The 14295-nt window shown below is 48.7% G+C and overlaps 1 protein-coding gene across 1 annotated transcript; it reads left to right on the forward strand.

Annotated features, from left to right (window-relative positions):
- The first annotated feature begins 2096 nt into the window (after positions 1–2096).
- FOXI2 (forkhead box I2) lies at positions 2097–3762 on the forward strand. The gene is made up of 2 exons (XM_027113145.1): positions 2097–2595; positions 3320–3762. Exons 1-2 carry the CDS (start codon positions 2097–2099, stop codon positions 3760–3762), a joined length of 942 nt encoding a protein of 313 aa, XP_026968946.1.
- The last annotated feature ends 10533 nt before the right edge of the window (positions 3763–14295 follow it).

Here is a 14295-nt window from a genome sequence, read left to right on the forward strand (position 1 = left end):
ATACCCAGTTTGCTGGTAATGAACCCATCCAAGTCATGCCTGCAATCATATTTGCTGACGGAAAGACACTGTCTTTAAGACGCCATCACCAAAAAGCTTGTCATATCTACAGAGATAGCGTGTGTTTAAAATGGTGAGGATGTACTGAAAATCTCTAAACTGACAGGCCAATGCTTCTGGCTGCGGTTTTTTTTTTTTTTAACATCTTTATTGGAGTATAATTACTTTACAATGGTGTGTTAGTTTCTGCTTTATAACAAAGTGAATCAGCTATACATATACCTACACCCCACATCTCCTCCCTGTTGCGTCTCCCTCCCACCCTCCCTATCCCACCCCTCTAGGTGGTCACAACAGCTGCTGTTTGTCACAGAAGCAAGAAAAAACCGGGGCGTGCTTCCCATCCCAAGTACTGCTGTCCCCCTTCCCCCCAGAACTATCCCTGCAGTGATGGGGGAGGGGGTGGAGGGGTTCTGAAAGGTCCTGGGATCCTCACAGCTCACAAGCTTTTGACATCAATTGGAAATCTGTGGGAAGGGGGAGAGGGGAGGGCCGGTACAGGCCGGCTGAGAAGCTAACTTCCATGAACCAGTTCTGGTGGTTTCTTTCCTGCCGTCGTCTGAGAGCCCAGGGTCCCTGGTCTCTACCCTCTCAGAGCGCAAACAAACCCCCAGAACTGCCTGTAGTTCAGAGACCACTTCCCAGGAGGCTGTTACTTCTAAGAGGAGAGGCCCACGTGGCAATAGAGGGACTCTCCCTTCTGCTACTTGTTAAATAGATCCACAAATTGGTTGTTTTACATGAAATTCGAAATCACAACCTGAGAGGCCTAAGACCACACCGACGTTCACGCCTGACTCCAGCTGGGCCCCTTATTTCCAGAGCCCGGGGCTTTCACTCCGTCTAATCCTTAGCCCCGCCCACGCGCCCCCTCCTGCCCCCTCCCCACCTCCAAGAGTGCGGGGAGGGGGCGGCGTGGGACAAGTGGGTTGGAACGTTTGATTTTTAAAGGAATTGGATGTATTGGCTTTGACCCTGCACAGCCCTGGGATGCTGGGAAGGTCTCAGGGCGAGACCGATTTCTGCCAGAAGGGTGCTAACCCCGCGGGCGCTGAACGTCGGGGCCCGTCTCCTTATCTCTGAACCCTGATCACCGCTTCTCCGCACGAGGGCGAGGGGCCCCAGCTCGGAGTCTGGGAGGCGCTGCTCTTCCCGGCTCCGTGCATGAGCCTGGGGCGCGGCCCCAGGCCGGCGTAGCCAGGGCCCGCCGGGTGGTGGCGGGCGCACCGCGGGGACGTCCCTGTTTTCACGGGGCCAGGGAAACCCAGCAGAGGGTTTTGCCACCCACCGCACCTTGTGCCCGAGGCCACTGCGCGCGGACTGGGCAGGCGTGGTCTCGGGCTCCCTGGATGACTGGGGCGTCCCGAGTTTCCAGCGTCTCCGCGCTTACAGGGGTCCGGTCTGCCTTCGAGCTTGTGGCGGGGGCTCCCGACGACTCCAGCGCCACCGTCCGCACCCGGCCAGACCCTGCCTGGGCCCCTCGCCTTCTCCGCCGCTCGTACTGGCCCTTCTGCTGCTCACTCGGTGTCCCAAAAGACACAGCGAGTCCCCGGTGGACGAGCAAGGGGGGCTTGCGCTGGACGGGGATCCCACTCCGAAATCTTGGGGGCCTGCGCGAGACGTGGTACCTGCCGCAGGGTGCAGGGCAGCCAGGGCTGCGGGGCCCTGAAGGCCTGACGAGGCTGGGATCGGCGAGATCCCCGGGGACCCAGGGTGACAGTGGCCAAGATTCTGGCTCGAGATGGCGCAGACAGCACAGGGTCTGGGAATTACTGGAGCGGCTGGTCGAGAGCGCCTCGGGACCTGGGCGGGGCGGAAAGCTGACCCCTGGGCGGGGATGGAGACATCACTCCTCTAAAACTGTCGGGGAGGGGGCTCGCCGTCGACACTCACCTGGGGCTCGGGCCCCGACGGCATTTAAAGGGCGGAGGGCGGGGCCCAGCGGGCCGCACTGGGAGCTGCTGGCGGCCGCGCTGGTTGGGGCGCCCATGAGCTTCGGCTCGGAGCCACCCGCCCAGACCCGGGAGCGCCTGGCCATGGCCGCTTACCGCGACGGCTCGGGGCCCTGCGCGGCCCCGCACGGCCAGGCCCGGGCGGCCGCGCACCCCGCGGGATACGCGCGTGGCGACCTGGGCGTGGCGGGCGGTGGTGGCCCGCGCCTGTGGCTGAACGCGCCCGCGCTCAGCTCCGCGCCCTACGCGCCGGGACCCGCGCCCGCGTCCCCCTACGGGGCCCCTGGCCCGCTCCTCGGGGCCCCGGGCGGCCTGGCGGGCGCCGACCTCGCGTGGCTGAGCCTGTCTGGCCAACAGGAGCTGCTGAGGCTGGTGCGGCCGCCCTACTCGTACTCGGCGCTCATCGCCATGGCCATTCAGAGCGCGCCGCTGCGCAGGCTGACGCTCAGCCAGATCTACCAGTACGTGGCCGGCAACTTCCCCTTCTACAAGCGCAGCAAGGCGGGCTGGCAGAACTCCATCCGCCACAACCTGTCGCTCAACGACTGCTTCAAGAAGGTACCCCGCGACGAGGACGACCCAGGTAACAGAAGCTCACCGCCACGCCCCGTCCAGGACTCCGCGGATTCCCGCAGCTGGCCTCCTGGCACTCTAGGGACGGGGGGCCTTGGACAGCCCGGTCCTCTTTGCACAGCTGAGGGTGCCGAGGCGGGAGGAGGGTGGGGAAGCGACACGTACTTGGCCGCAGACGGCTCGAGGACTCCAGCAGAGCCCGCGGCCCTGACTTGAGGTCTAGGGCAACAGGAGTCTCTAATTCTCGCGCGCTCCCGCTAAGGAAGAAGCTAGTCTGCTGGGGGACCTTTGGAGTGACTTCTCTGGGCCTGTGTCCTTTGCTGTAAAATGGGAAAGACGGTGGCCACCCGGAAGATTAAGACAAATCAGATGCCGCTTTGGGAAGCCTTGGAGCCTGCAGAGAGGCCTGGCATTGTGGGCTCCACTCCACTGGCAAAGCGAGTGCCAGAGGAGAGCCGGTTCGGCTCTGCACCTCATAGGTCTTCTCTCTGGCCTTGACCTTAGCGAGGCTCTGTATTTCCTGGGGGTCGCCCTTCCCTGGTCTTTCTGGGATGCCCACATTCTTCCGAGTCTGACTGTGGAGGCCTGATCCGGTACAGAACACCCCCTCAAGGTTTGGGGTGGGCGTGAGGGCTCACGGAGGGGCCGGTGAAGTTGACCTCCATTTCTCACGTTCTCACATCACCTCGGTCAAATCCCGGATTTTCTGATCTGGGCCCTTTCTTCTTCCGCAGGTAAAGGCAATTACTGGACCCTGGACCCAAACTGCGAGAAGATGTTCGACAACGGGAACTTCCGAAGGAAGAGGAAGAGGAGGGGGGAGGCGAGCGCGGCCGCATCCTCGGGTGCCCGGAGCCCGGGAGGAGCCGAGGCGCCGGAACTGGAGCCCCTGGGCGCCGCCTCCCCGGACCTGCGGCTCTCGTCGTCCCCTCCCGTTCCCGAGGCAGCCGCCTGCTTCTCCAGTTTCGCCTCGGCCATGGGCGCCCTGGCTGGAGGCCTCGGTACCTTTCCCGGGGGCCTGGCGGGCGACTTTTCTTTCGGGAGATCCACGACGGTCGCTGCCCACGGTACCCAGGCCCCCGGCCCCGCGCTCGGCTTCGCCTCCGGCCATCAGACGGCGGCCACCGGCTTCCGCGTCGGTCACTTCGTCTACAGTCGGGAAGGGACTGAAGTTTGAAGGGAGGCCGGGGATTGTCCCGCATGCGGTGTCCACAGGAGATGAGCTCAGCCCCACGTGTTCGCTCCGCAGGGGTCAGGGCAGCTCAGGGAGCGCAGGGTGCCGGGGCGGGATGCAGGGAACCAAGCCAGCCCGTCGTGCACCCCTCACCCAGGCGACCATCCAGGTGGGGTGAGCGGGAGCTCCCCACTCCCCCTGTGCTTCCACTTGACCTGGACCTCGAACCCACGCTCCCAGGGGGTTCCACCTTAAAGGGGCCACAGGCTGGCGCTCACCCCAGCTTTTGTGAAGGAACCTGGCGCACCCCAAAGAGCCTTCTCATATGTGCTAGTGGGGACGCCCGGGCCCCTGCGGGGAGGATTTTCTCCTCCTTCCCAGCCTGGCTCACCCAGCGCACAGGGCCTTTCCTTGGCGCTCCAGGGAGGCCCTCGGGGTTCCGGAGCAGCCCCGGGGGGCCAGCCGGCTTCCACCCACCGTCGGGGGGAGTGCGCAGCCAGCGAGGGGCACCTGGGACGGTCGGGACCGGACGCGAGTACGAGGGACTTCCCGAGGGCTGGATGGGAGGAGGGCTGCGGATGAGCGGCCCTGGGGACACCAGCTCCTTCCCTGCCACTCAGCGCCTGCCTCCCTGAGTCTGTCGTAGGAGCAGGCGCCTCCGGGGGCCGCCAGAGCCGTGCGGAGCGCGCTGGAGTCTCAGGGTGGGTTTAGGTTTGCCACCCAGCCACACTCGCACGCCGGAGAAACCACTCCTGTTTTCCTCTCCCTTCGTACCCCTCATCCCCCAAGTTGGTCCCCAGAGTCCCCACTCCTTGCGCGGAGCGGCTGCCTTCTGTGCAAATGTAAACCCTCCTCCCCAATTTGTATAACATTTACCCAGAAGGTTATCTTTGCAGCCAACAGCCATTGGGAGGAAAAATTTTGACTTCGGGACCTCCCCGAGCTTCTGGAGGCCGGGGCCCGGGATCATTAGGTTCCTCCTGGAGCGGCCGTCGCCTCGCACCAACCTTCCCTGCGCTGGGGGCGTGCAGGAGAGGCGTCTTCCCTGGGGAAGAGCAGGGAGAGGACCCTGCGAGCTTGGAGGAGGGCAGGGGATTTGGCAAGCCCAGCAGAGCAGGTGCCTCCAGGGCGCGAGTTTTAGAGGAAGCGGAAGGGCTTCGGGCATGGCTAGAACAAGCCAAGAGTCGCGGTGAATTTGGAGCCTGGGTGGTGAGGCACAAAGTTGCAAACCGCTCAGCATCGCCTCTCTCTGCTGCCAGGCTGTGGGAAGGCAAGCAGCGTCCTGGCTCTGTTGTGATACTATGTTGCCCAGCCAAACTTACAACCAACCCAAAATCTTTTTGGGGAAAAACACTCCCCAAATGTAATACAATTTAAGAAAACCAGAAAAAGAAAATCATCACCTTACGAAAAGAAAGAATTTTTTCTCAGGCCCATTTAATAAACAACAAATGCTAAAAAATAAACACCAACATACTGTAACTCGAATCCACTTGCTGTTCTATACATGTGAAGAATCCGTCACTATTTCCAACATTTTCAGTTTAGACTCTGCATCTGCAGGAAACTTGGAGTAAAGGAATTTTTAAAAATAAGTTTGACAACATTGGGAAAGTACAATGTACACTTTTACAATTAATAGAGCTTTCAGAAAATTGGCTGATAAATATGTATATAAACATTGTGTATCATAGCTGCATGACTGCTAGAAATTGGTACGAAGCTGCTTTTTTTTAATCTTCCAACAATGGTTTTTCTGACAAAATAGAGGGGGGAAAAGTTTCAAAAAGATCTTTCAACCTTTAGTTTGTTTGACTAAAAATCAATTTTTGATGTTTAAAAATGGTTCATCCATTCATACTTTATGCCATTAATTGGTAATGGTATAACCAAATAGATGGAATCTTCATGAGAAAAGTAGAATTTAAAGTAATTCTGACAGTGCAGGGCATTTGGAAATCAGAAACCATCCCTTCTCCATGACAGTCTATGTGTCTGGATGTATTTTTATAATGGAGGGGCAGGGAAGGGGAGAGACTAAAATGCAGTTTCTGGGCCCTGGGGCAGTCAGCTTCAGAACCACTTTGCATTAGCCCAAAGATATATTTTCCCAGAGGAAAGAAACTACTGAAATCAAAATAAGCAAAAAGAACAAAGAAGCCTGTTATCGGTTTATAATTAAATATCTTCTTTGGGCCAGGACTCAGTGAATTTGACCTTAGTTTCTAGGACAGCCTGCACATGAGCGACTGAAGGACCAGCTTCTTTTGGTCAGATGGAGGAAATGCTGCCAGGAGGCCAGAAGAATCCTCTCCCCAGGGCTCAGGGTCCCATCTCCACCTCTCTGTCTTTTTGGTCTTTGAAATAGCAAAATGTTGTGCTTTTGCATATCAGGGGTAGGTGCTGTAAGCTACGGCTTTTCTCTTGAGGAAAATTCCAAGCTGTTTTAAAACTAACTGCAAACCTTTACAAAAGGAGTGCCTTGGTAAGATGTTATAAGCACACAGATGGAGTGTCACTGAAATACTCAGCTCTTCATTTGAATCAACATTTCAGTGGCACTGAATAGTTTCAAGTATAGAAATGATGTGTTTCCAACTTCAGAAGAGAAAGACAAAATTGTCAGGATACCAGGTTTTTAGGAATTTTTTCCATTGCCAAATAATAGTGGAAATTTTCAGGTGACTGAAAAACCAAAGAGCATAAAAATAAAGTAAATTATGAAATTACCTCCCCTGGAAGCAGTCATGGGGTGAAGAGGTGTCCCAGGCAAAGAAGAACCATTTGTGTTTGAAAACCCAAATATTTGTTAAAAGTATTTTTTAAAGGGTAGTAACTAGAGTTTTAAAAAGTGAGCACTGGATTTCAAGGTAGGAATTCACACATGGATTCAACATTGAGTATGTCCACCTATGATGAACGCAAGTTTTGCATTTTGACAATTCCGCCTTGGGCTATTCATGTTCAACTTTTAATCTTTAATTTCCTGAGTGTATCCATTGTAACCAAGTGGCATTTTTTTATTCAGGGAAATAACCTTACAGTAATTATTGCAACTCTTCAGTGAAACAGGAGACTGAAGTTCATTGTGATTTTGCAGATAGAAAAGCTGAGTCAAAGGGTTAAGCGATCTCCAGAAGCTCATCTAATGAGAACTAAAAGGGCTTCTGATAGACACGCAACCTTTCTATGGCTCACACTCAGAAATGCACCTTCACGTGTACATATCTGTTTGCTCGCGTGTGCATGCACACACACACATCGTTGAGCCATGTCTTGACCAGGATCCTCAAGAAAAAAGCCATAGATGACTGCACAAACCCATGATACTCAACGGCATAGTATTTTCAAACAATACTGTGAGAATATCACATTTGCTGACTTCCCCGGTGGCTCAGTGGTTAAGAATCTGCCTGCCAATGCAGGGGACACGGGTTCGAGCCCTGGTCTGGGAAGATCCCACATGCCGCAGAGCAGCTAAGCCTGTGCACCACAACTACTGAGCCTGCCCTCTAGAGCCTGCGAGCCATAACTACTGAAGCCCATGCGCCTAGAACCTGTGCTCTGCAACAAGAAAAGCCACCGCAATGAGAAGCCCATGTACCGCAACAAAGAGTAGCCCCTGCTCACCGCAACTAGAGAAAGCCCACACGCAGCAACAAAGACCAAAGCAGCCAAAAAACAAAAAAAAGAAAGAAAGAAAAAGAGTATCACATTTGCATTCAGAATTTGACTTCAGATGGAGAGGAACATGTGCAACCATCGTAGAATATAGTAGGGGTGGAGTCGCACATCCTAATAAAATGTGATGTGTTCAGTAAATCTTCCGAGCGTCAACTCTGTACCTGCCTTTGTATTAAGCCCGGCAGTGAATACCCTGGGCCGTTGCTGCCCTCCCAAAGCCTCCTTCCAGTGGGAGAGGCAGAGATCAAGGAGCAGTTACAGGCTGGACCGTGGCTATTTGGTTCCAAAGCAATGACTTTATGATCAAGTCCGTAAGCCATCTCATTTGTAAACACACAATTGCCTCATGGCTGTGTTTCCTACACTCCGAAAACTCGCAAGTGTCTGTTTGCTTTCTCAGCTCTATAACTTCATTGTGATTTAGGCCAGGGGTTGAACACTGCCCTGGCCTGGAGCAAGTGTGATCTGCTCCCTTCTCCACAGCATCACTTAGGAGCTTTAACATAAAGCCTGTCCGCTTATTAGAAGATCTATTAGCTGATGGTCACAAGAGACCAGAGCTGGCCTTTCCCCGAGGTTCCCGGGTGTGGATGCCTTTGGCGCATCCCTGCATCCGTTTGTTGAAGTTTTGGGAGCTCTTCCTCTTTTAATCTAATGTAAAATTTGCTAAATAACATTCCTCAAGGCTACGTGCCCAGCACCTGCAGTAAACTCCCGTCAGGGACTGGACACAAAGAATGTGGAATATTCTGAGTTTCATTCAGTTCGCAGAGGGTAAATGAATAGTATATTAAATTAGATTTTCACCAGAAAAAAATATCAGAGTTATATCCCTTCGTTAACATGGAGCTAACTGAACTGATGAGCCTTTGAGGTTTTCTCTACCCCCAAGAATCACCCATTCATTCATCTGACACTGATTGAACATCAAGGTGACAAGGACTCTGTTAAATGCTTAATGGACATCATCTATTTAAGCCCTCACAACCAGCCAGGGAGGCAGGTATTATTATCCCCATTTTACTGATGCAGAAATTGAGACTCAGATTAAGTGGCTTGTTTCCTAGAGGCCACAGAGAATTCAGAGCTGTGTCACCAAGAACCTACCTACCACCTGCCCCTGACTTCCTTGCCTCCCACTTCATCCTTCAGGTCTGAGGGAGATCTCACTTTTCAGGAATCCTTCCCCAGCATCCAAGTCCAAGTTAGGTGCCCCTCTGCTCTGCTCCTGCAGCTCCTGGATGGGCTGCCTCATCAGCCGCCCCCAGAAGGCCCTGTCACCACCTCCATCCTCTCCTGGGGTCTATGTGGGGAGGAGGTGCCTGCTTTATTTCACAGGAACATCCCCAGTGCCAGGCATATTGTAGACACGATATTGTAGGGGTGGGGGGAGGGTAGCAAGTGAATGAATGAATGAGAGTGTGAGTGGGCAGAGTTGTACCCTAAGCTTTCCATATACTCTCCCTCCCTTCATAGGCCCCCTAGTCTCCTATGACAGGCCTGATTCCTCCATATATAGAGCCAGAGCTTCAGCTGGACTCTGCAGATACAAAAATGAATGAGACACAGCCTTGGAGACCACTGTCGGGCAGAGTGCCCTGTGCTGGGGTGCTGTGTGCTGAGGAGTGTGGAGCTACGCGTAGGAAAAGCCAGAGACGTGATGGGAGATGAGGCCAATAAGGTCTGGTTAGTTTCTCACTTTGAACACGAAAGCAATCATAATAATACCAACAACGTCCCAGAGAATCCAGGCTGACACCTCCATGGCCACACCTTGATGAGAGGTTAGCTATGTACACACATTTATCGGAGGGATGAGTCTTTATTTGCCAGTGGTGCCTGGGCCTTTTCCAGAATACCTTTCCCTGTCACCTCTGCTCTCCCCAGACCTACATCCTTGTCCAGAATGAGGCTCAGCTTCCAAGAAGGCCGGAAGAATGTAAGGACAAGAATTGGGTCATGCTTCGGTGTCCCTCCCACAGGGCCTGGACTAAAAGATGGGGAGAGGCAGAGCGCGTGTACAATTGGTAATTTTGACTGCATCTTCTAGAAGTGTTCAGGTGTCTGCCTGGCTCGGAGCCCCTGATCTGTCTCAGCAATCCATCACCCGTGGCTGCCCCTGACTCCTGCACACACTGGCGGTTTGCCTCTGCCTAAGGGGAACATTAACTTCTGCACCTGAACCAAATGACGCCCTTTGACTGGACCTCGCTTTGCTGGGCTGGGAACACTTTAGTCCTAGAAGCCTAAGGGCAGGTCGGTTTAGGGGAGGATGGACTTTCTTGGGTAAGTAGAATTAATACTTTAATGAAAGGTTTCTGTTTCAGGATTCTTGAAAAGTTAGAGCTTAATTCTTCATGCTTTTTGGGAATCCCGAGTGGAACAGGATGGCTTTGCTACTTTATTTACTTTGGTTTGTTTGATTTATTATTTTAAAATTTCTGTTAAGAATAAATCACATCATATATTTTAATTGAGGAAAATTAAAAGGAATTTGGCATATTACTTAAACCTTGCATGCTACTTACATGCAATGTAAGAAAGAAATTATAAGGGAAGGAAAGAAGAAAACTTTTAAAGACTCATTTGTAATGCAATTCTTAAGAGCTATATTGCCCTTAAACTTGTTTTTCCATTCATTATTGCTTTCATTTTTCTACAACACCCTAGTTAGGATACATAATACATAAAAGATATGTAAGAAACGTAATATATATAAGAATCTACAATAATAATATTTCTTCATTAGCAAGAATTCTTTTCATCCCTGGCAGGAATGTTTCTTCATTTTCTGGGTTTGAATGTATAAGTCTGTTAGTACACATATCATATTAATGCATTCATGGCAGGCACAAAATTAAAATGAGATTTATGAAAGGAAAAAGTCACGTAGTTTCAAGTAACTAGTAAGATGGATGTTTCTGAATTCTTCTGACTTCTCAGGAGGAACCCCTCTCCGGCTCAGATTTCACCTGGGCTCGTTTATACAGCAACCCCATGGCTCCCTTTGGGGCATCCACAGTAAAAAAGACTTTTAGCATAACTGGGTGTAGAATGACAAGAGCCGATGCTGAGACGCATGCCCTGTTCACCATCCACTGGAACAGGCTTTCATAAACCCAGACACGATGCTGTGGGCTTTGTGGAGATGTTCAGTTTAGAGATAATCGAATCAAAGTCTTCAAACATGCTACAGAGTGAGTGACAGTGTCAAGAGAGAGCAAAATTGCAGAGTTGGGGTTTCGATTGTAGGAACACAGATCCCTGCAGTTGAAAGGAATCTCGCTAAGATGCACTGGGCAGGGCTGGGTCATCAAGGATGATGCCCTGGTACTGAGCGCTCACTGTCAGCAGGGGCTTTAAAGACGTGACTGCTACTAAAAGCTACTAGGCAAGGAAGGTGGTATTAACTTAGCTTTACAAACGAGAAAATTAGGCTCAAAGAGGTTAAGTGACTCACGCAAGGTGGGTAGGGCAGTGGGGACCAAGGATTAAAGCTGAACTAGTCTGACTCCAAAGTCACTGGTGTTCCTACTTTCCGCACTGCCTTTCCTGTAACTAATGGGGGGGGGGGGGGGGGGGAGCGACAGAGAAACACCGCATTCTCTGTCCTCAAATTCTGCTCTAGAGATGTTAATCCATTGTGTCGCATTCCCAGGAAAGCTCAGACACAGGATGGAAACATGAAAACATCACTAACTTTGGACTTTATTATATAAAAAAACATAATTCAATGGGTATGATTTTTAAAAATAGCACACGACTGTTATTTATTATAAAATAGAATTCAGTACTATAATTTTAAAAATTAAGGGCAATCTTTAAATGAACAGAAATACAATCTATAGGCTCCAAACTGAAAAGAGGGCACAGAAAAATTACAGCCAGGAAATTCCAAATGATCATATCTGGCCCACCACCTGTTTCTGTAAGACCCACAAACTAAGAGTGCTTTCACATTGTTTAATGGTTTAAAGAGAACATAAGAGAAGACTATTTCGTGACATGTAAAAATTACATGAAATTAAAATTTCAACGCCTGTAAATATAGATGTACTGAACACAGCCTGCACATGCAGTTCTATGCGGTCCATAGCTGCTCTGGCGCTGCATCAGAGACCACAGCTGCATTAGAGAATAATGTGGGTCTTATGGCTACACACACCGCAGGTCCCAGTGACAGATACAGCCCTGCATCTTAAGGACCGTGTATGTGGCTGTTTCAAGCCTTTTTTTATATTACCAATGCATACCCATTATATCAAAACAAGAAAAGAAAAAAAAATGGACTTCAAGTGTTGCAATTTTAAGACACAGTAGAAGGTGGATTATTCTGTCATGGAGTTAGATGGCCAGGCACTGTGTTTATCAGGCAATGACATACATGTGCTAAAGAATACACTTTAATCACCATTACCAGACTAAGCCTTTCCTTTCCATTCAGGACAGTGATGGTCAGAAAAATTAGAAAATAGCTGTCTATTTTCTAAACAAGCTATCTCACCAGAGCAGAATTTCTCCACAAAAATTAGGAAATGAAAATGAAGTTGCAACCAGACCAAGTAAGGTTCTGGGTAAGAAAAACTGTTTATTCATGATGTGTTCATTAAATCAGGTTTGAGATCAGCAGTTGAAGAAATGAGCTCAGAAAATATCCAGAAAAAGTAAACTTGTTTAAGACTATTAGCTTTTGTCCTCAATGTTGTACTATTGTAATTATGTATTATAAGTTGAATGTCATCAGTAAAAATTTTGTGGAAATCTCTTTTTTCTCTCTTGTTATATAAGTATCACAAAATATCCTCAATTTTGACCCTTGGTCCACAAAGCTTAAAATGTTTACCATCTGCCCTTTACAGAAAAAAGTTGTCAACATTTATCAGAGGATAGAAAGGCGAGTGGGAAAAAATAGTTAAGAGTAAATGCAAAATAAGATGGTAGAAATTAGCCCAAATGCATAATTAATCATAATAAATGTAAATGATAAACTGCTCTAATAAAATCAGAGGATTGGATTTATGTATTTTTAATCTAACTATAAGCTGCTGATAAGAAATATACCTGGAATTAAACCTCAAGGAAAATTGAAAGTGAAGAGATATAAAAAGAAATAGAGGGCCCATTCTAACAAAAAGAAAGCTGGTATAGCAACACTAATAAAAAATAAAATTTAAGTGAACATACATGGATATGAAAAAAGAAGAAAAATACACAATAATAAAAGAAATTGACCATCAAAAAGATATAAAGAATATATATAACCAACAGTATTTTCTCACAATTCAGTAAAGAAAAGCTGACAGAAAGACACTCATTTAACAAACCCACAGAGTAGGGGATTTGAACCCACTTCTATCTACATCAAGCAGATAAAAAAAAAATCAGTAATGCTGTGGACTTGAATATCAAAATTGCCCAACTTGATATAACAGAGATAGTTAGAACCATATGCTAAAATTATATTAATACATATTTCTTACAGTTTTTATTTTGTAAAGTAACCACAGACTAGATCACAAAGGTAAATCTCAACAATGATGGAAGGACTTTGTCACATAGACCATGTTTTCTGACTACAGTGCAATAAAAGATCATTAAAAATGTCTGGATACCAAAATAAATTCTTAAAATTCTTAAATTCTTAAACATGTCATGGGGTAAAGAGAGAATTGAAATGAACAATTGTAAAAGTGCTTAAAAGATGGCTGTTAGAGGGAAACATTTAGCATTACATTTATTTAATCAATGTATTTAGGAAAAACAAAGGATATAAAAAATAATTGAGGGGCTTCCCTGGTGGCGCAGTGGTTGAGAGTCTGCCTGCCAATGCAGGGGACACGGGTTCGTGCCCCGGTCCAGGAAGATCCCACATGCTGCGGAGCAGCTAGGCCCATAAGCCATGGCCGCTGAGCCTGCGCGTCCAGAGCCTGTGCTCCGCAATGGGAGAGGCCACAGCAATGAGAGGCCTGTGTACCACACACACACAAAAAAAATTATTGAGTTTTGTGTTCAATACAAATAACTAGAAGAGATAAATGGTTTAAAAAGAAAAAGGAAGGAAATTGTAACTATAAAAATAGATGAGTGAAATGGAAGACAAAACAATATAGACAATCAAAAAATTCAGGCGTTGTTTCTTCAAAAAATGAATAAAGCAGGCAATTAGAAAGACAAATCAAGAAGAAAAGAAAAAGGAATCAGTAAGCCATTATCAGGAAAAATGGGCATCTTCAGCCCCTACCACCCTCTTACCCCTGAAATGCTCCTTTGTGACTGGAGGGAAGGAGGTAAGAAAGATTGCAGTTACCACATGGAGAGGAGGGGGAGATTCCACGTGAGGCTCTACTTTCTCTGGGAAGCAAAAGGTGAAGTTACCTGTTGAGAGGTAAAAGTTAAGTAAGGAGGGAGTGAAGGAGGAGTTAAGGAAAGAGAAAGGGAGTCTTAAGAAGAGAAGGTGCAGAAGAATATAGTGGTGAACAACAAAAGGAGAAGACTAAATGTCCCTAAACGTTTTGGGGACCATCACCAAGGTTCCAGATGAAAGTAGGGACAGGTTCCTTACTCAGGTCTCAATTCTGATATCAAGCAGAGGGTCAGAAGCTTCGAGGCACCACCTAAAAAATAAAAACCTGTGATGAGTATCTTCAAATAATTGTTTCCAACTAAAACCTTGAAGTTGTATTGGTTTAAAAAGTATTTTAAAATTCAAGCCTTTTAGAGCTAGAATGACAATTTGAGATCATTATTCCAGGGATGGCTAATAACATTGCACTTTTCTCTCCATTCCTTACTCTCAGGGCAGACATTAATAATCAATCACTGGATTCTTATCCACTCCATCTTCAGTTACCT

Source organism: Aethalodelphis obliquidens, unplaced genomic scaffold (assembly GCF_003676395.1).
Source record: "Aethalodelphis obliquidens isolate GAN/ISIS:26980383/991018 unplaced genomic scaffold, ASM367639v1 scaffold11, whole genome shotgun sequence".
Lineage (NCBI taxonomy): Eukaryota > Metazoa > Chordata > Mammalia > Artiodactyla > Delphinidae > Aethalodelphis > Aethalodelphis obliquidens.